The following is a 21,229-nucleotide window of genomic DNA, read 5'->3' on the forward strand; positions in this document are numbered from 1 at the left end:
AGTGACTTTTTCATGTTACTTATCTTTACTGAAATTCCTTTTACACTACTTGGAGCAAAAGCTAATGTATTCTGCAAGGAGTTCTGTCTAGCTCTCCACTGCAAAGCATTCTTGGAAGCCTGTAGTGTCACCTTTCAAAATCTGAGGCTTCTTTTGATAGCAAACAAGAAATTTCTCTTTTCCAACTGTTTTCCAGCTGTTGGAGGATCTGATCTGCCATCCACAGTTGCATGCCATAAGAAACATTAAGCACCAGTTAGCCATCTTCCATTGACAAAATCTGAGAGTTTTTGTACCATTCTTCTAAAACCATTAAAGCCACAAGTGGTTATTGTTGAAAGTTTCATGCAAGGATTCACTCCATTGTTAAAAAAGTCTTCCTTCTCGCACATGGATTTTCTTCAGTCTGACACGGTTTTCTTAATGTGAAGAAAGCAAACATAGAACAAGCTCTGCAGATTTGTGAGCATTTCACCACAGCATTGCCTAGTTACCACTATCACATAATGTATTTTTCTCTGAGATTGCCCATTTCACTGAGTTCTAATTTGTGTTCTTCTTTTTTTTTTTAGAAACACCGAACTTTCTTTTGTGTGTATCTCTGCAGTTCCTAATCCTGCTGTTTGGTTCATTCCCATACCCTTAGCAGCCAGTAATGGAAAACAGGTTATCCTGTCTTCTGTGTAAACTGGTTTTCTCAGAGCATGTTTCTGTATCACTTCGTATTGTTAAGTATGCCTCCCATTTTGGGTCTGCCTTGTGAGGCTGACAGCAAGTCTCTGGGTGTCACACTGAAGTGCAAAAAATGGTATACCCACTCTGTGACAGGACCAATTAACAAGTTAGGCAAAGCTGCTGTCCCTAGCAGAAAAAGAGGCAGCCTGTAGGCAGACAGTGTACGATCTGCCTGTCTAAGGAGGCACGATTATGTTGCTCATTACAGCAGTGTCTAGACTGCACCACAGTAACAAACTGTTCATATATATGTACATACTCATACTGTGGCCAGACTCCTTCAATAGCCTGGTATGCACAATATGGATACTCTTTGTTGGAATTCATCTCACTTTGCTTCGTGTTTCATCTTGGAACGTAGACAGACCAACTCCTCTGACCTAATGTGGTTAGTATCTTGGAGAAACAATGCTCCATGCTGTAAACACCTAACGAACACATACATCGTCTCACTTTTGATTTTATTTATGGCATATGCAGCCGTGAGCATCTGCTATGGATAATGCACGGTAGAATCTTCTAGTGTGTGTGTAGCCAGAAATATTCATGGATCTGGGATAAAAAGGAACATTTTTGATGTGATTCTTTCTTTAAATGAAAAAAATTGGCATTAGAGTATATTTGTAATTTAATTGATAACAGAACAGAACATTCAGCACTGATCTCTTTAAAATGATGAGAAGAAAATATAGTTAATTTCTTACATCTACTTCCAAAGCTAACATACATTCACTTCATAATTAGAAAGGATATAGCTTTCATTAGTTTATTGAGCTGTGACATACAACAGTTGAAGCTACCTACCTTTGCTTCAGGTACTAGCGTTACTTCTCATCCTACATCTTTCGTGTAAAATGAAGAAAACATAAAGCACAGTATTGTGAATTCTTTGATAATAAATGAAACAAAAAACAAGTCAGATACAACATGGATCTGACTGATAAGAGAACTTCAGCACAGTGGATCTTGTACCAAGGAGTGCAGTTCTGTAGGAATTTTAACTGTATACATTTAAAATGAAACTGCTGACAGATGTTTGGTACAATACTTGTTAGATGGCTTTGTTATTTTTATAACCTTTTAAATTCCTCTGATTTATAGAAAACAGCCATTTAAAGTCCGTAAAAGTTAATCCCGACCATGGAATTATTTGCCTAGAGTGAAATTTCCTCCCTTTGCTGAGGGCTTTACCCATATAGAGAACTGTTAAAGGGCAGCTGCACAGGGCTACCTGCTGCCTGAAAGCACCAAGTCCCCAGACTGTTCACACAAGGTCTGCAGAGGCCCTTGCCTCAGTTTCTGAGGGTCTCAAACAAAGACTTTACACAGAAGTAAAGCATGTTCTTCCTCGGGTGCTTCATGAAGTCAAGCCAAAAGTCCTCTGTGCATGCGGAGTGTGTGATTGTCAAACATCAATAATTTAATGAAAACCCTATTTCCTCCACCACCTCTGACAACAGCATTCCTCTAAGATTTAGCTCACTACCAAATTTTGACCCTGACATACCAGAGTTCACTGGTTTAAAAAAAACAAACACAAAAAACATGAGAATATCTTTATAATGAAAAAGGGATTACAGGTTATGGATTTTTCCCCTTTAATCTCTCAACAATATCCAAGGCAGTTTGGTTCTCACTACTAGGTCACTCACAATGGCCATTTACAGCATAAATTATGGTAGTCACTAGACAATATTTTAATTGCGCAGACCTATATCTTCAATTAACCATTATGACTAAATTTCATGGTAGGCTGAAGCACGGTAAATATTTGCTGAGAGCATGTTGTTTGCTTTTCAGTCATGATGATTAATGCAAGTTAATTGGCAATCAACTCCAATTACAGCAGGACTATATTGGAGACTGGATGTAGAGATTGTGTCAAGACAGATTTTTTCCAAATAGATAGGATTTATGGCAGTCAAATCTTGTTTCAGATTCACAGGTTTGAGGAGTTAAACTACTCTACTTCTGCTACTGTGCAGCCTCTCTAGACTACAATTTTTGTGCACAACTTTTATGTCAAAATTTAACCAACTCAGTCCAGCACAAGATTTGCAAATGTACTCTGCAGCACATGGCTCCATAACTTTGCAACTGGATCTCCCTGAGATGTTGCAGGTATTCTTAGATACTATAATTTCAGGGAGTTCAGTTTTCATCAACTCAGCAGATGTACAGACCTTTGTACATGGTGAGGGCAGGTATCTCTCCCCAGTGTGGCTTTCCTCCTGAGCAGCCTCTTGTTGTGCAATGCCTCTTCCCATCTTTTTGACATGTGATCAGAATGTACTCTTGCCTCAGGCACTAATCGCTGCTACACCTCTACTCTGGTTAGAGGAACTACTTCCTTGAAAGGCAGTGAATATTGTGGCTAATGCAGCAATCGGCCCCCTTTTCCACAGGGGACTTTCTTTTTGTCTTTATCCTGAGGCATTGTTTTGGCTTTGGAAAATGAAATTCTGGTCCTTTTCCTACTAATCGGGGCTCTGGCTCACAAGCTGACCTGCTACAACAGTGTGGCTACAATGGAAATATGGGAGTGGAGCTATTTGGTCTATTTACCAGTTGTTGTTTACTAGAATAGTAAGAACATGATGTTTTAATATCCCAGGTCATAACTCATTATGACCTGGTTTAGATATAACCAAACATCAAAGCTAAACAATGAGAAACAGACAGTGCAGCATTGACTCACTCACTGCACTATTCTATAGATGTGTGGAGACATATAATTATTTTTCCGAACCAAAGTTTTATGTGAAAACAAAAATGTTCCCAGTCTGAATTTATGGCTTGTTTTCATATTTTGGCATGGTATATTGTATTGGAAAAAAAAATCTTTAATTAAAACCAGCCTTTTGAACATTACCCCAGACTTCATTTTTCATCTCTGGTTTTACTACTTCTCTCCATGTCCCCTCTCCCTCTCACATTTACTCCATGTGTTTAACTCACCCTTAAAACCTCTCATTGCTTCCTTCTCTATTGTTTTGCAAGTCCTTGTCTAACATCTCTGTGCCTACACAACACCCTCCGAAGACTGTCCATGTACAACTGTAGCCCCTCATGCTGTTTGGGATCACCTTACAACATGTTCCCACAGAGTGAGTGGATATGCTGCCATGGCTGATCAGGAATTTTGTAACAACCTTTCTACTCAGGTCATGAGGGTTTTGCCGGTGTCATCAGGAGCTAAAGGGAGATGATCTTTCACACCTTGCCGGGGCTTTTGCTCAAGTTAGCAGAGCACAGAATCACAGAAGGCTGAGGCTGATCTGAGACTAGACAGTCTGACTTCAAGATGATCCAGTTCAATCTACTCAAGCAGGGTCACCTACAGCCACTTGACCAGGACTGTTTTGAGTTGGGTTTTGATATCTTCACAGATGGAGGTTGACCACTTTGGACAACCTGTACCAATGCTTAGTCACCCGCACAGTAAAAAGGTGTTTTCTCATGTTCCGATCAAATTTTCTGTATTGTGTCCATTGCCTCCTGTCCTGACACTGGGCACCACTGAGCAGAGTCTGGCTCCATTTCCTTACAACCCCCTATCAGCTGTTTATACATATGGATTAGGTCCTCCCTCAGCCTTTATCCAGGCTGAATGGTCCCAGCTATCTCAACCTCCCCCCATACCTCACATATTCCAGACCCTTGATCATCTTTGTGGCCATTCACTGGTCTCACTCCACTAAGTCCATGTCTTGTGCTGGGGAGCCAGGTCATTATAGGAGAAAAAGACAGTCTTCTGATTAAGGACATTGACAGACATTTTGTAGACATAAATTAGCTACCATTTATCAGGCCAAATTTCTCATAAAATTTTTGATTTATCTCTCTTTATTTCACAATTTTATCTAAAAAGTAGGCAGAACAGTACTGTCTACTGTCAGTGACTTCCTGGATGTAAACACATTTTTGCCAGCGCCCACGGTAAGACCTCAAGGACTTTTCTGAGGACAGCAGGTAGAATTAGTTGTAATTCCTTTAATGCTTCTTGTTAAGTGAGAAGCCACGCTTTAGCGTAAAAGGTTCATTTCCACTTGCTCTGCACACCAGCAGTTGTGCCACTGACAATAACGTAAACCTCCAGTGACTTGCTAAGGTGCATACATCTTAGGTGTACATGGTCTGTGCAGTGACTCTGCAGACACAAGTCGTCACTTTGCATTGAATATCAAGAGAGGCCAGAGTCCCATGGAAGAAAGTACCAAAGCCTACACTCTGTGCCACAATGCAGGTGCTTATGGGGAGTAGGATGAAGGTAGTGGAAAGTAGCTTTTAAATCATGCCAACACCTTTTGGGAATTGCCAAAACAAATAATTTATGTTGCAGTTAATAATGAGTGACATGAAGCCAACTTGGTAGGAGAGCTCTCAGCTCCACCCTTGGAACAATTTAACGAACTGAAATGGAACAGGGCAGTGTCAGAACTGTAAGCAAGATATGTGTCCTAACATGGCACTCCAGCAATGTGGCGACTCATTGCCTGGCACCGTTTGCCCACAGCAATGTGCTGTGCTGTGCAGATCAACCAAAAGCAAGCTCGGATAATCTCGTGCCACAGTTGCATCATGCATGTGGGCATGCCCTTTAAACTGCACTCTTGGTGCAGGCAGATCATCCAGGCTCACCGTCAGTTCCAGGAGGATTCTGCACAAAAAGCAGCCTTAAGAATTAGCCTAGTGTTCATATATTTTTGTTGTCTGCCAGATAAATACTACAGATTGTAAAAAAAAATCTTCTCTAAGTAACAGTTGTCCACCAAGTGGAGGCCACTCTCCTTGCTGATATACTGCATCCTGATTACTGTACAGTCACTTGTAATCTTTGAAATAAGAGGAAATTACCTGAAAATTATGCTTAGATGAAGAAGCACTCAGGGAAATTATAGAAACAAATAGAAATTATAGAATAGCATAATGAAAAGTGTAGTATTTTTCTGCTCTAGTTTATATGCTAAATAGTTTGCTTCTGTGAATGCAATTAAAATAAATATAGATTTTTCATTTATTTTGTCATAGGCTGAGTACTACTACGAGTTCCTGTCTTTGCACTCTTTGGATAAAGGCATAATGGCTGATCCAACTATAAATATCCCCCTGCTTGGAACAGTTCCTCATAAAGCATCAGGTTTGTGCTGTTGATATTATAAATTGTGTTCCTGTAAAAAATATTCTACAGCCAGTGAAGTATAGATATTTTATTATGAATTATGATTTTTTTTTATTAATTGTTGTTCTGAAGTTTACTGCTATGCTGCTTGGCACTGAACAGTTTGTGAGTACCTTGCCTGAGTACAGCAGCATATTTTGTCTGAGCCAAGTCACATGAAGCTTTTATGTGTAGATAAATCAGCAGAAACTTGTGCCTCAGTTGTACATTCTTGGTCCTTCACTGGGACTTATATCTCCACAGCAGAGGCTCAGCCCAAGCCAGTGTGAGTGCTCCAAAAGCACCATGGAGCATAGAGAGCTGATTGGAGTAAAAAAGCTTTCCATGAGGGATTAGTAAATCCACTTTGCTCTGAAGTGGATGAATAACAGTTTATGTGATCTGTTTCAGGGCTCATGCATGGTAGGCTCTGGTAGAAAGGCAGAAATGTACATCTGGATGACAGTACTGTTTTGGTGACCATGGTTTCATGATTTGCCTTAGCCATCCTAAGGCCATGTGGGATAAAATGGAAAAGAAATGAGAAGCAAAACAGGAGGACCAGGCCACCAATGGAGCACTGATATACAAGCTTTCAGCTTGGACTAGTCTTTCTTCCTCTTCTCTTTTTCAATGGATACATTCTGAAACTTTGTGTTTAATTTCTCCATTTTTGGCTTGCAGTAGATTAGCAATAAAGTAATGCTTCAGTACAGCTTTTCGCTGTGACACCTGGAATTTAACATTAATGTTTGTCTCTCCATTCAGTGTGGATTGAGTGAGTGATATTGAAAATAGATTTGGGTGAAAGGTGCTATGATGTTTGTACCACAACTGCTGCAATTAAATTGGTTGCAAGCCTGATAAATGTCAAGTAAAGATATTTAAAAGCAACTAAAAAGCCATGAAAGTCAAGTTCTTGTTAAGCATTATTTCCATCTCCATATAAAGCAGGTGAGATATGTGGGAAGCTCTGCATTCAGCATTCTCTAATATAACCTAGCTTCTCCTTTAATTTTAGCTATCTAGAAAGGCTAGACCAAAATTACCACTTTCTGACCGTGTTTAGGAAAGCATGATCTACAAGTGCAGGGAGGCTGGAGATGAGATCTCATAGTTGCAGCAGAAGGTCTGTTAGTCATCATGATAGGAGGTCTGATTAAAGCCAAAAAGGACTTACCCAGTTGGCATCACTGGTACCCAGTGTACAGGCATGTCTGTGGTGTTCCCCTACATGGATCACGTGCAGTGCACCACTGTGCTTATGTATATAAGCTGTATTTAAGTCCTGTTTGGCGTTCTAGTGCCTCCAGTGTTTAATAGCAATTGATAATCAGTACATATGTGGTATTTGAAGCATTTACACTATTAAATGGTGAGACACTAGTATGATGGTGGGTTTTTTACACTGCTTGCTAGCTGGTCAAAATTAACTAAGTAGTCCTAAATAAATGCATGCTATAAGAGTAGTGAATATTTGCTACTTTGTAGTTATTGGTATAATTTATATGTTCACAAAACAGTTGTGACAAATCTAGTCTGGTTTACCTGGGTCTATTGCATTACCAAATCATTTTTCCAGACAGACACATCAGGATAAATTCAATCACAAGCTTGTATTTAATAACAAATCAACAGTTGTTATCTCTTGAAGAAGTGTTTTAGCCCAAAGACAATTAATTGTCCTTTTAGACAATTAAGGAGAAATAAAAGAGGAAAGAGCTATAATAAACTATAATAAACAAGAGAGTGGGAAACAAGAATGAGGATTAACAGATACCTTGCTCAGAGGTAGCTGAACCTAGTGTTCTTGTCAAAATCAGTGGACTTCTAAAACTTCTTTGAGGATATTTGCCTACTGCCAAATAAGGCATATGGATGGCTTTAGTGCTGTAGGGCCTGTCTAGCCTGTATTTTATCATATGGCCAATGGTGGCCATAAGAAGACCTGTGAAAGAGCAAAAGAAGGACATGCATATGTGATACTTTAGTTTACCCTCTCAGCTCTGACTAGCTTCAGCTCAGAGGATTTCCTGAATCTTAAGTGATTTGTCGTTTTTATAAGCCCACACAGGTTACAGATCTTTCTTTCCAGTACTTTTCTAGGCTCTCCTTGAGTCCATATCATCTTCTGTTACCTCAAATCACCCTAGTAAGGAGTTCACTGCTTCCCATTGCATGAAGATCCCCTTCTGTTGTTTCAAGTCTGGCTGCAGCAGTTTCGTCTGGTGGACACTAGTCCTTGCACTGGTAGAGACAGTAGTCAATCCTTACTGTTGGTCCTATTCATGACAGTCATGATTTTGTATATATCTATTATGTGCCCTCTAATTTTTCTCTTTGCCAGACTGAAGAGTCAATTGTTTCTCATGGGATGCAGCCTTGTCCTTCTCTCAGCTTTCTCTAATTCACATATCCTTAAAGAGATGAGGTACCAAATTGTCCTCAGACTTAAATTAGATTTAAATCACCTAGGTTCCTTAGATTCATTTGAAATCCCATTCCCAAATCCCAGGGTTGCAACCTGATTCAGTGCTCACAACCACGAGTATTGTTACACCTAGATACGTGGTAAGATGTTAAGAAGGCTGTAGAAGATGCTTTTCACTGGGAGCTTAAAGAGCTAAGACTAATCAGCTTGTCCAAAAGAAGATGTTTGAGAGGAGTGTGGGTACCTGCCCAATGAGAAGCAGCTGGCTGCTTGTTTCACAGGGAAGCCCTGTGAAAATTGAATGGTTCAACCTGAGGTCAGCAAGTTCAAAACAAAGTGAGGTGTTGTTGCGGCAGTGATTAACATCTTGAACACCACACTCAGGAAAGTAAAACCAGCTATTGATCTGTGCCCAGAAGTAATGTAGTGGCCTCTGACTGAGAAACAGCTGGCCCCTTAAGTGACCTGGGTTGGCTCCTCCTGTCCCTGTCTGAACCCAGCAGTGCGGTGCCTTGCTGGTGCTGCTGGTGCAGACTATGGCCAGGCTGCTGGCACAGCACTGCTTCCACCCAGCCCACTGGCCAGGCTCAGGAGACTTCCTCTCCCTGCCTGCTGCTGGTGTTGAGACATTAAAATGTAACTGCTGAGCATCCAAAGGTGCTGAAACTCTCTCCAAGCTTGGTGGCAGAAATTGGTGCCTTCTCTGGGTGCCTTCTCTGGGTGCAGCAGCTCTGCTCACTCTGCCATGCTGGTAGAGAGCAATAGTGGGCTTCAGGGCTGTGCACTTCTCCAGACTCCTGTGCACTTCTCCAGACTCCACTCTTCTCCAGACCCTTCATGCCTGCTTCTATTGGGATTGGTCATTCAGAGATGTCCCTTAAGCAGTCCCACCCCAAGACTGTAGGTTGTTTTTGGTGGTGGGTTTGGCGTATTCACTAAAGTGGGTAAAGCAATTGCCTTCAAGCTTGAAGGGCAGTGCAGACACACAGAGTTGCTCTCAGCCTGTTTCTACTGAAGAAAATTTTGTTTTCTGAACAGAGGGAAAAGGCATGAGCTCCCAGAGAAAAGGGATTAAACCCTCATCCTCCACATCGCAGGAGAGCATTCTAATTACCACCTAACGTTAAATTAGGTGTAAGTCACTAGATTTCCTTAGGTTCCTTTTCAAATTATTTTAACTTTCATCACTCCTCCTAGAGCCATCTGTTCTGCAGCCCTGGGTGCAAGCACTCCAGAGGATGCAGAACTATAAATGTGTAGTAGAGGCTGTTCTGTGGCAAGGTGGTGGGAGAAGGGCTAGCAGAGAGAAGTCCAGAGCTGTGATTTCCTCTGCTTGTTTTTAGCCAGTGATGGACAAATGTGAACTGCATCCTGAATATGGGAAGCAGAGACCAGAACTGAGGTTTGTCCTACCCCAGCCCTACTCAGCACTATGATAGGCCATGAGAGTTCACAGCCGTGGTTTTGGGTGCAAGGGACTTCTGCTCTGTGCTTTGGTTTGACTGTATTGCTGTTGTTGCGTGCTTAGCATCGTTCAAACAGCATAAAAATGCAAGGATTCAGGCAGAGTTCAGGGACTTTATTTCATCCCTGAAGCACCACAGATCTCAGACAGGATCCAGGTGGTTTTTGCTCACAGGAGCATCCTTTACTGCTTTACTGTGTTCAGTCCTAACTGTTCAGACGTGTGGTAAGTCCAGGATTCAGATGCTTCCAGGTTTGGCACTGCTGTAATAAGGGCTTTCTGACCTGTCCCCTCAGACTTTAGCCCTAAGAGATGCATTCCTGGGTTTTGCCCTAAGCATTTAAACCACAGCCAAATCTCAGGGGAGTTCGGGGCTTTGCTACCTATTCGGTGAAGTCTAGATGCAACTACAGTGCCATCATTAAATGTCTGCCACATCTTCCTCCCTATTGCAATTCGTTCGACTGAAACATACTGGTTTCCTGCACTTGTGCTGTAAGAAATTTACTACAGTTTAAGAAGTTTGCTGCATTTAAAATATATTTAATCTACTATAGGAGTTTCCTTCTTACCAAATGGTTACATGCTTTCTGTAATGGTCTTTGAAAAGGTTAGTGTAAAAGCCATTCGACAATGTAATTGCATTAGAATGAAAACTGCAAGGGACTTTTCAGTTTGTAGGACTTACCAGAGACAGAATGTATTCCAGCAATAAATTATTCTGTATTATACCAAGGCAACAAATAACAAAAATTGCCCAATTATGACTTGCAAATTTTCTCATAATAAGCAATTTAAAACAAACCAAATGTAGGGCTGTTAGGTCAGTATTTGGTTCTGAAAGCTCAGGCCAGTTTCAGAAGCAATGAATAAACAATTTCTATTAGCTGGATCTAACTTGTAAAACTGCTAGGAAGAGCCAATTTTGAAGAAAAGAGATAAAATTGAAGATTATTTAAGATCGCTTGTGGCAATCACAGCAGAGAATTCCATAGCTGTGAGGTGTCAGGCTTACTTTGTCATCAAAATACTCCGGATTCACTGGCCTTAATTATTTACCTAGACTCTTTGTATTTCAAAAGTGTTTGATTGCTTTTCCTGGAAAGGCAATGTCCAAATATCGCTACACTTAACTAGTTCTGTCAGACTGATGTGTCTATGCCTTCTTTTTAAATATTGCACCCATGATTTTATTTTATCAAGAATACCATCTTTCCTGCACATAATGGTACTACCTTATTTAAGTATTATCACAATATCCAAACCAGAAAAACTTATCCAAAGTCACTTTTTTCCCAAAATATATAGGATGTTTTTGCAGAAGTTGTATGAGAGCCTGAAAAATTTAGACTCAGAAGTGATCAACTCAACTTAGAAAATCAAATGTAGGCTTCTGGCTTGTTTTGGTGTTTTCGTAGATAGCTCTACATAAGTGAATGCCTCATCTGCAAGCAAAAGTATGTTTGTGTTATGATCTCTGTCTGTGCTGTAAACTGTTGGGTTATATCAGTAAATGAGCACAAGCTCTTTTCCTGTGCTGCTGTACTTCTAATTCTGGAGCCACCTATGAAGAAGGTGATCTGTGTATCTGTATTACAAGTTTTCGTCAATGGCATTCCTCTGAAGCTTAAATACAATTATAATCTATTTTTTTTAGTATTTCAGTGTATGCTTTTATATGTGTGTGTGCATGTGTACGTTGTTGTTGTTGTTGTTGTTATTATTATTATTATTATTACCCTTTTAGTGGTTCAGGTTGGATTTCCTTGCCTTGGAAAACAAGATGGGGTTGCTGCGTTTGAAGTGAACGTGATCGTAATGAATTCAGAAGGCAATATTATTCTCCAGACCCCTCAGAATGCCATCTTCTTTAAAACCTGTCAGCAAGGTAACACTAAAGAGAACATGCTGTTAGACCAGGTCGCCTAACTGTAAGACCTGTAAGACCAGGTCTTATTTCATTCAGGATAAGAGCTGGAGAGGATGGAAATAAAGCATTCACAAAAAGTGTAGGAATTGTGGTGAATTCCAGGCTATTCTGTTTCTGTGTGCATTTGCTGTTTATTTAGTACATGTTTACTAACCCTTTTCTTACTGAACTCCTTTAGCAGACTTACACTAGGTTGAAGACATTGCTCCTTCCTCCTGTTCGCCTTCATCACATCAAGGACATTGATAGAGATGTATCATATGAAAAGCCCCTGTTAGCAAATGATTTGAGGTGCTTGGAGGAGAGCTGGTCCTATGAAAGCAGGCTGAGGTTAACATTTGCAGAAATGGCACATAATTTGGAGAACTGAACTTCTGGGAGCTGTAGTGGGGACACTAGTATCCGTTAATGCTGTCAGTGCCTTAGCTCCAACTTGGTGCCCTTACTTCCTTAAATCTCAGCTTGCACATCCAAACTGAACACAAAAATACTAAATCAAAAAATTTCTGCAAAAGTTGGCTTTACCTTCTCTGTAGCTCAGATGCAACCTCTTGGCTTTGGATACGGGTAAGGTGGTGGAAGTTGGTGTTCAGTACTTGCAGTTATCAAGCAGTAAGCACAGAGAGGACGCACTGGAAGAAGAATGTCATGAAGTTATTGCAGTGTTTGCTTGGAAAGGAGAGCACTTGTTTAATCAACCCATCTATGAATCATAAACACTATGTAATAAGACTATAATTATCACTTTAAAATGAGGCTGTGGAAATTGAAAAATCAGTGTCTAAGATAAGACAGTTATCCCATATCATGTGCAATTGTGTCAAATTAACCCATGACAGGGCTGATGTACATAGAACAAGACTGTTATCCTTCTCCGATTAAGTCTTCATTCACAGTCTCACAATTTCTTCTCCTCACTCTTTTCTCTAATTGGCTGTAGCGTGGCTTCAAAGAGCGAGCAGCAGGAACAGGAGCTTTTTATTCTTTGAAACCTCACTACACCTAAAAAGCAAAACTGCTTGTCTCCTTTGAAGCCTTACAGCTGCCCATTAGCCCATGGAGAGTGGAGGAGGAGGAGGAGAAGTGAGCAGAGAAAAAGAAAGGAAAAGGGAGGCTTAAAGGAAGCAAAATCAATCAATCAGATCTAATGTATGAAGTTGTGTGTCTGTGGTAAATACTACAGAAAACTTTTTATTTTTTTTTATTATCTTTTTATTTTCAGTTGAGTATCTTTTAATAAACTTTGGAAATAGCATTGGAGGTATTATAATAGGAACGACAGAGTTACAGGTTTGTATTGTGGAAAACAGTGGCTTAAACAGAAAGGGCTCCAAAATCAGTTTAGTTGTAGCATTTGTCCAAGTTATCGTTTCTGTGTTATTAGTTGTTGTTACTGTTTTTACATGAGTTGTAATATTTAAAAATTAAGCAGTATTACATCCTGTGGCCTCTTAAGAAACCTGGGGTTGATTATTGTCCCACTCTTTTGTTCCTGGAGCTAGCTGAGAGACACAAGGATGATTTTCCAAACTCTAGAGGTGTGCAGAGGAAGAGCTTTCTCACCTCATCTTTTCCAGTCCATATTGGGATAACTCCCATTCCTTCCCTGTGTCTAGTAAGGTGAACATTGCAATGTTTTGGGACAGATGCTGGCAAGGATAAGAATGTCCTTATGGGTTGATGTTCTTGCTCTGAAAGACATCATGTGGTGAGGAGCTCCAATTTCTCCTGCCAGGGCCATGGTCACTGCTTCCAGTTATTCTTGGCCATACAGAAATGCCTGCACCAGAGGAAGTGAGGGGAGCAAGAGAGCAATTTTGTGGAATAAGAGAGGATTTGTTGTGGCTAAGAGGTGGCCACACAAAAAGTTATGTTTTCCTGTTTTTCTACTTGAAATGGTATGTATTTAAGCTTGCATTCTTTGTCATGAATAGCAGCTCTCCATTCAGTTAAAAAAAGAGAAGCATTTCCAGAAAGAGTCATAGAGTACGGTGTTGGAACACAGCTGGACCAAAAAGCCTTTCCTACTATTAGTACTGCTGTAAACAACTTTACTTGTAAGGCATATCATTTTACCTCAGAGTTTTTGAACCTTGTCATTTGGAGTGTCACATGGCAGAGTATAGAGATGAGAAGATCATGCCTACCACTGATCACTAGTAGTGTTAAGTTTTTCTAATGTGAATAGGCAGCCTCTCCTACCTGCCTTGTTCTCTGTGAGGTATCTGGGAAGGTATTTTTGAGTAATTGCTTTTTCTACCCGGCAGCCGTGGTTTCATAGAGTTCCATAGGGTTTGATTTAGTTTGCGTCTTGTTCAATGGACTCTGGTGTTTTGAGGGTAGTGGTGGAACCCAGAGATATTTGTCATCTTTGTATAATCCTGCCAGTGTTGCCAAATGCTTTTACCAGTATTTGATCAGTAATTGAGATATGAATGAGAGTTGGATGATGATATAGGACCATTGTGCAGGAATGCTTTCATCTTCCTTTCTGGCCTTCTTTCATTTAACCTTGCAGCTGACTCTTTCATATGAATACCAATTTCATCACTTTGACACCCCAGTAGTAACAGATGTGGTAATTAATGCAATGCAAGTTGCACTGCAGTCTACTTTAGGCTGTAGAAATTGAAACTGGTCCTGCACACTGAGGGAAGGTCTAACCAGCCATGCAAGTACTGCCCTGAGTTGCCTGCTCATTTCCACACAGAAAAGAAAGTGGACTGAGCAGAGCATCCACATTGTTCATGCACTCATGGAATAGTAAAGCAGGGAAAATGCACAGTCTGTCAACAAGCACATTGCACGTTTGAACACGTGACGAAACCTCTATTTGTAGACTACTAAAAAAGAAACTAATTTCTCTTGAAGAAGTCATAGCTGAATTTCTATTTCTTCATCATTTGTCTGTCAGCAAATATTTTTACTGCTGTGTCAAAGAAGTATATTGATCCTACCGAGAGCTGGCTGACAGCATTTAATTAAGATTGTTGTTATATTTTATGAAGCGGAGTGTCCAGGAGGATGTAGAAATGGAGGGTTTTGCAACGAAAGACATGTCTGTGAATGTCCAGATGGATTTTACGGGCCTCATTGTGAGAAAGGTAATTAAAAAAAAAAATCTCAACTATCTTCTTTACTATAACCTCAACAAAACTGTATCTCCTGCATCTCTCCTAAAATTAAGAATAGCCTATTCTGAAGATTTTGTATATTTTGAGTCCACATCTGTAAGAGAATTACAGAAATATTAATTACAAATGATCAGAGACTGTTCTCTGGCCTGGGGGCCAATTGGCACAACTTACATTCATATGTTTAACAAACTCTTACCCTCCAATGAACCCACTACAGACTCCCTCTTGGGAGGAGTCTATGGCCACTGCTCATCCCACGACCATGCTCAGGAGGGCTTGCTGGTGAGCCAGGGACAAAAACAAGCCAAGAGAGGCACCAACAATTTCACAAGATGGATGATCCTTTGCCCCCATTTGGCCTCATGCCTGAATGCTGTCTAACTCACTAGTATGGACCCAACCTTACTGCATGTTCTGGTTTTGGGCAATCACAAAACGAAGCATTGCCCCCTGCCATGCCTCCCTGAAGAGCCTTGTGGGCTGGCCACAAGGCAGAGAGGTCTTAGGAGAGAACAGGGGCTCCAGAGAAGCTCTAGGGGGAGCCTCCAGTGAGGCTCTAGAGGGAGCATACAGGAGAGTTTGGCCATGCAACAGGCTTCCCTAGCCTAAATTAGGTAGCCTTGTTTATGCTCAGGTATGCAGAGGGAAAAGGGAAGGTTCACTGTAAAGCCTACCTGGGAACCCCACATTGTTACTGACCCCTCTGAGATTGTCCTGCCTTCTCAGCTGAAGCACCAGAATCCAGTTACAGAAAGGACTTGTCTCGGGGTATTTTAAATATCCAGAGGGTGTAGGTGTATGTGGGTACTTTGTGCTTCTCTGTCTGGTATTAAACGGTACAAGAAGCAGTTTCTGCTTACATATAGAATCAGATTTGACCTTAATTTAGCCTTCAGTTTTCAGTAACACTGTACCCAAATTGCCAGATACAAACCAGAGATGTAATAGATTTAACCCACTAACAGAGGCACTTTGCAAAGATGACTTAGAACAATCAGCAGAAGCAAGAGTAGCTTAAGGAGCTGATGTGCTGTGTATTTAAATAGCCAGTTGCTATCACGCCAGCAATGTTGTTTCTGCTCCTCCCGCTCCTCAGCACTGTGTGTTCCTCGCTGCATGAATGGTGGGCTCTGCATCACCCCCGGCCTCTGCATCTGCCCCCCAGGATTCTACGGCATCAACTGTGATAAAGGTAAGTGCCAGCTAAAACCCCCCAGGCTCTGCATCCAGCAGCCTCTCTTTATTCATCTGTGGTAGCTCCCCTCTAGGAGTAGATTATGAAAAGTCAGGTAAGCAATAAGTAAATAAGTTTTAAAAATTCTGTGATTCTTCAAATACGTGCTCTAGCACAGCCTGGCAGCTGCTGAAAAAATATAGGGATTTCAAGGCATTCAAAAGGTAATTTAGATAACTGCTTCAGCTGATTCACTGAAAAGCTGTGGGACCTATCACAAAAGTCACATATGTCTAGGGGGGTGGGAAAAAATCTCTGTTTGAACTCTAGTTACCTGTAGTAAAATTAGTTTTACTAATTATTTAGTACATTAATGTGCTGCATTTGGACTCATGAAAAAATAAGCAGGCTATTCATTTTTTGTTGCTGCATTGTGACTTATGAAGGATAAAAATGAACTGTCAGTTGTTCAGAACAGTAATTTGGAATAGTCCGAGCTACCATGTGAAAAAAACCCAAGTCCTGCAGAAATATAACTGACCTGTGCATGGCAGAGCAGAACATCATTCTGCATTTATTGTTGCAGAACTATATGAAGTAAAGACTGAGTGAAAAGGTCCTAGAGGACTTTTCGGCAAAATAATAGAAACCTTCCCATTATGCTGCACAAGCTGTTGTTGTCAGTGTCTGCCTCACTTGTATTTAGTCTTTGAACAGACTTTTGCCACATTTAAAAAACGTTTCAAAAGTGCACTGCAATTAAATGTTCCCAACGTTATGAAGGATTAATGTGAATCCCAGTTGTTTGGTGAAAAGTTATATCTAACACAATGTAAGTAATTTGGCAGGTGAGAGACAGAGCATTTGCATCTACGTCACCACACAGGAAAACTTGCAAAGGTTTCTTTCTAGTCAAAGCATAAATTAAGAACTGTAGCGAAGTATCCTCTTGTAGAAGTAGCTTCCAGTCCTAGGTTGTGCTCCTTTCATCAACCACTGGCAGTTTTAATAGCAATAGGACCTTAATCGTTCAAGGAGCTTTTTATGTGAGGATTGATAAAGATGTCACACAGCCTGTCCTCAGAGAACTCATTGCTGTATTATTCACGTGTTTCTCGCTATATTGACTTGTGTGTGTGCCCATGCAAAGCATTATGTAGGAATAACCACATTTCAATCTTCCTATGTAAACCAGATGAAAAGAGGTTAATCCTACTTTTTAAAACCTACTCAATGTTTATTTATGATGAGCAGCAGAAAACATTAAGTCCAGGTCAGGCTTAGTTCATATTAATGACTTAGTTAATTCCTTTTTTATTTGTTTCAGCAAACTGTACAACAACCTGTTTCAATGGAGGGACATGTTTCTATTTGGGAAAATGCATTTGTCCTTCAGGCTATGAAGGAGACCACTGTGAAATTAGTGAGTAGCATCTCTGTGTCCTTGCTTTCACTTACGTCACCCTCTTCTAGTGTCAATATCTGAATGATGACATACAACCTGCCTCTTCTGGGCTCACAGCAAGGGTCTCACATGGTAGTTTGGGACCTGCAGAGTCAGGTATCACATGCCTCCGAGTGAGTTTCCTACTTATAAGTTTGATTCATTACTAGACCATCTCATCCCCTGCCTCACTTTGTTTTCACTAGTAACCAGGCTTGGTAACAATCCTCAAGCTGTAAGTGTGCAAGTAATACCCTGTGACAGAGAGATGTGCTGCTGCAAACCCACATGAGGCATCTATTTTCAAACATTATGGCAAATCACTCTTGGGCACAGCAGATTAGATTTGAGCCCACAACTCTGAAAGGGCTACTATAAGTTGGGAATGAAAGGGTTTGGGGTAAAAGGAGGATTGAACCACAAGAGCTGAGAGCTTTCATGTGACATATTAAGTTGCATTGACAAGGCAACTTGGGAACGTACAATTGGATCTCATTCTTTCTGGACTCTAGACACTGTGCAAGACAATTCCCCTGCTGTAAAATAACCTCACTGATGTTCCCCAGCACCTTCACAGGAGCGTAGAGACTAGCATTTGGTCTGGGATATGTAAATGCTGATTTCTTAATATGCATAGAGACAAGCTCTTCTCACAAGTAAGCAATTTGTATCACTTTGGAAACACTTGGAAATAAACTCTAACTTGCTGTCAGCCAGTACAGGACAATAAGTGAATTACTGTGCAAAGAAAGAACACAGATACTGTAAGACCTAAGCTTTGTTTAGTATTTATGTGCAGATAAACAGTAGGTGTATGTGTTTCACCATATCTCTGTGCATTACAAGGCATTCTGTAACACCTTTTTACCTTATCATAACTTGAGCCAAACAGAAGCAGCAAAGCTTTACTGTTTTTAAGTTTGGTATAAATTTGGATCACATGCCACAAGAACAACAGTGTGGGTTTCCACTGGATTTACAGTGGTTTGCTTACATCAAGTTCAAATTTGACACTCTAACAGAACCCCATTGCTTTCTTCTGTCCCCAAAAAGTCAACTTTGTTGACATTTTTCAGATGAAGATTAAAGTTTGATTCAAAGAGAGAAACTTCTTTTATGCTGATGGTGTTTTTTTTGAAGAGAATTCTAAGAACTGATATTACAGCATGTATAATTAAGGGCAATAAATTTAATTGGTCTGTCTGAGGAGCTGAAGCTCATTGTTGTCGACTACTGCTTGGGATAGGTGCAACTGCTTTGACTTCTTGCAAAGGCTTACCCGTGAAACTCAAATTAATTAAAATACAGGCAGTAAACTTGTTCCTGTACAAAAGAAAGAAAAAAAAATCAGGATAGCAGTATGCTAAGAGTTAAATCAGTGAGAGCAAGGAAAGCTATGCACTTGCCTGGGCTCTTGAAAAGCTGGGATGGCAATTGTTAAGGCGTGATTGACAACTGCTACCACCCCTGGGCACTGCACCAGTGCCAGCACAACAGCGTAAGACTGCAAGAAATGCTAGACAGGGCTTTGAAACACCAGAAGAGAAACACAACTCAGTCTTGTCTCTTAGATCCAAGGCCAGCTACATTCAGTCATGGAGGTCTTAAAATAACAAGGGGAGAAAACCTTTCGACATGCAGAAGACCATCTTCTGAAAACTGAAAGGTTTTGTTGTTTGGTTTTTTTAATATTGTGTAAAGGTTTTGAGTGTTTGTCTAATAGTTGAACCCCTCTGTAAGACTCCTGGGAAATGTACTGGTTGTCTACAATACCAACAAGCATATGCAGTCTTCCAGATTTTTTCTAGTGATAGGTATGCATTGTCTCTAATTAGTGTTTCACTTTGATTCCAGAGAGTTTTATTTTGTTTTAGATTCCTCCCCTATTTGTCACTAGCTGTTTTGTTGCTTTTTCCATTTCTCAGTCAATAACGGAGAGAATTATTACTCTTTCCTTCATTCTGTGACAATATCTTGGTTCGAAGTTAACTGAGCTGTACTGAGTACAATGTACTGAGTACCAAATGCTTGCCTAATGCAACTCAGTGGAAGTTGCTGTCACATCTCGTGACCCATATTTTCCAGACTTATTTCAAGAGCTAGGAAAATTCATGGATTTCCTTAGCTTTGCTCCTTTTGATCATTAATTGCTTGGAATGCAAATGTTTGAAAATTAGAAGACCTATAGGTTCCCTCTCCAGAGGCTTCTGCAGGGAAATGATGTTTTTACAGAAACTCTCTTTAGCACAGTTAGTTCCATCAGCTGTTTATTAGGTGTTTTTCAGGGCTATTAGAATAATTATGTACATTAGGAACAAGTATTTCCTTTGTATTGACAGTACATATGTGCATTACAGAGGTCTGCAGAGGTTGAGGGCAGATCAAGCACTGCCTGGGGTGTTGAGCTCCCAAGGGGGCAGTCTGTGATCATGAATGAGATTTTCAGCACAGCCAGCTAGTGTTGATGCTGAAATTATCACGTGCAGATCTCTTAAAAAAAAACACAAAAGGAAACGAAATTAAAGGAAGCAGTTTGCCACTCCAGGTTCCACTTTTTGTTTCCTCACAGATCCAGGTAATATTAGCGCTAATTATAGGAAGGGGGGTTTTTTGTCTCTTTTCTGAAGAATCTAGAAAATGTAGTGGCATTGGAAAAGACGAAAAATGGTTTGGGACAATAAGGAGAAAAGCTGCACTAGTACGTGTGGGTATCAAGGAGGCAAGGGACTGATGGTGCAGTTCCTGGTGGCCTGAGAGTGCCGAGGGAGGTGACAGTGAGCCTCCCTCAGCCTGGGAGTGATTAAGCTCATGGGCTCTGCGCTCCCCTTCCTAGAAAGAAGATTTAATTAATTAAGTAATGCAGACAAATTCGAAGAGGGTATTGACAGTCTAGTGATGGGACACTTGTTAAGTTTGAGGAAGGTCTTTGGTGTGAGCCATGCCCAGGAAGAACTTGACTGTGGATCTCCTCCACCAACGTGGGCCTCCTCCATCACAGGCAATCAGGGCCAAAGAAGCCTTCCTATGACAGCACCACCAGACCCTACCTCTGCCTTTGGCAAAACCTCTGTGTGAGGGAAAGTAATTTCTGGACCAGGAGCCTTGAAAAACATCTACCAGTTCTAATTACTGTTAGCAAAGTTGCTCTATTCTCATCAAACAGGGAAGAAGGGCATGCTTTTTTAATGTGCCCTTAGTTTCTGAGCTGCCATGTGGAACATCTCTCATCGCACCATCCACAGCACCATGGTACTCCACAGCCTCTGATACAAGCTGACAGGCCAGGCCATTTATTTTCTGCAAGTAGCGGCCATACCTGTCAGTCCTTGAGTATCTTGGATGCCACCAGATTTTTTTCTGCTTGTGCCCCCAGGTTTGGATGCCACTCCTTGCACCTGCATAGTCTGGGCAGTGCTGCCTCCCCCATGAAGGCTGAGGAGAGCAGGAGGCAATACTGACTGGTCACATGGGGGATTCTGCGAAGTCAGAGTGACACAACTTGCAAAAAAGCTGCAAAAGCTGCAAGGTCACATGGGCTTTGGCCATGCCAAATTATTGTCACATTTTCAAAGCAGAAGAATGCATATAAATTGGAAGCACAGACTTGCAGCAGAGTCTTCCTGGTTACTCTTACATCAGCATCTGATAAGTTTTTCAGGTACAAGGCAAGCTTCTCAGACACTTCACTGAATCACAGAACCACCAAATCAGCCAAGTTGGAAAGGACCCACAAGGACCATTGAGTCCAGCCC

General features: G+C 40.9%; 1 protein-coding gene across 1 annotated transcript in view; it reads left to right on the forward strand.

Annotated features, from left to right (window-relative positions):
• WIF1 (WNT inhibitory factor 1) overlaps positions 1-21,229 on the forward strand; it is a 43,000-nt gene that overhangs the window by 16,646 nt on the left and 5,125 nt on the right. Inside the window, exons 2-6 of the mRNA XM_018080243.1 lie at positions 5,767-5,875; positions 11,540-11,680; positions 14,731-14,826; positions 15,956-16,051; positions 17,361-17,456. Coding sequence (XP_017935732.1) covers positions 5,767-5,875; positions 11,540-11,680; positions 14,731-14,826; positions 15,956-16,051; positions 17,361-17,456 — 538 coding nt within the window. The remainder of the gene's footprint in view (positions 1-5,766; positions 5,876-11,539; positions 11,681-14,730; positions 14,827-15,955; positions 16,052-17,360; positions 17,457-21,229) is intronic.

This window comes from Manacus vitellinus, unplaced genomic scaffold (assembly GCF_001715985.3).
Source record: "Manacus vitellinus isolate BGI_N305 unplaced genomic scaffold, ASM171598v3 scaffold_5_pilon, whole genome shotgun sequence".
Classification (NCBI taxonomy): domain Eukaryota; kingdom Metazoa; phylum Chordata; class Aves; order Passeriformes; family Pipridae; genus Manacus; species Manacus vitellinus.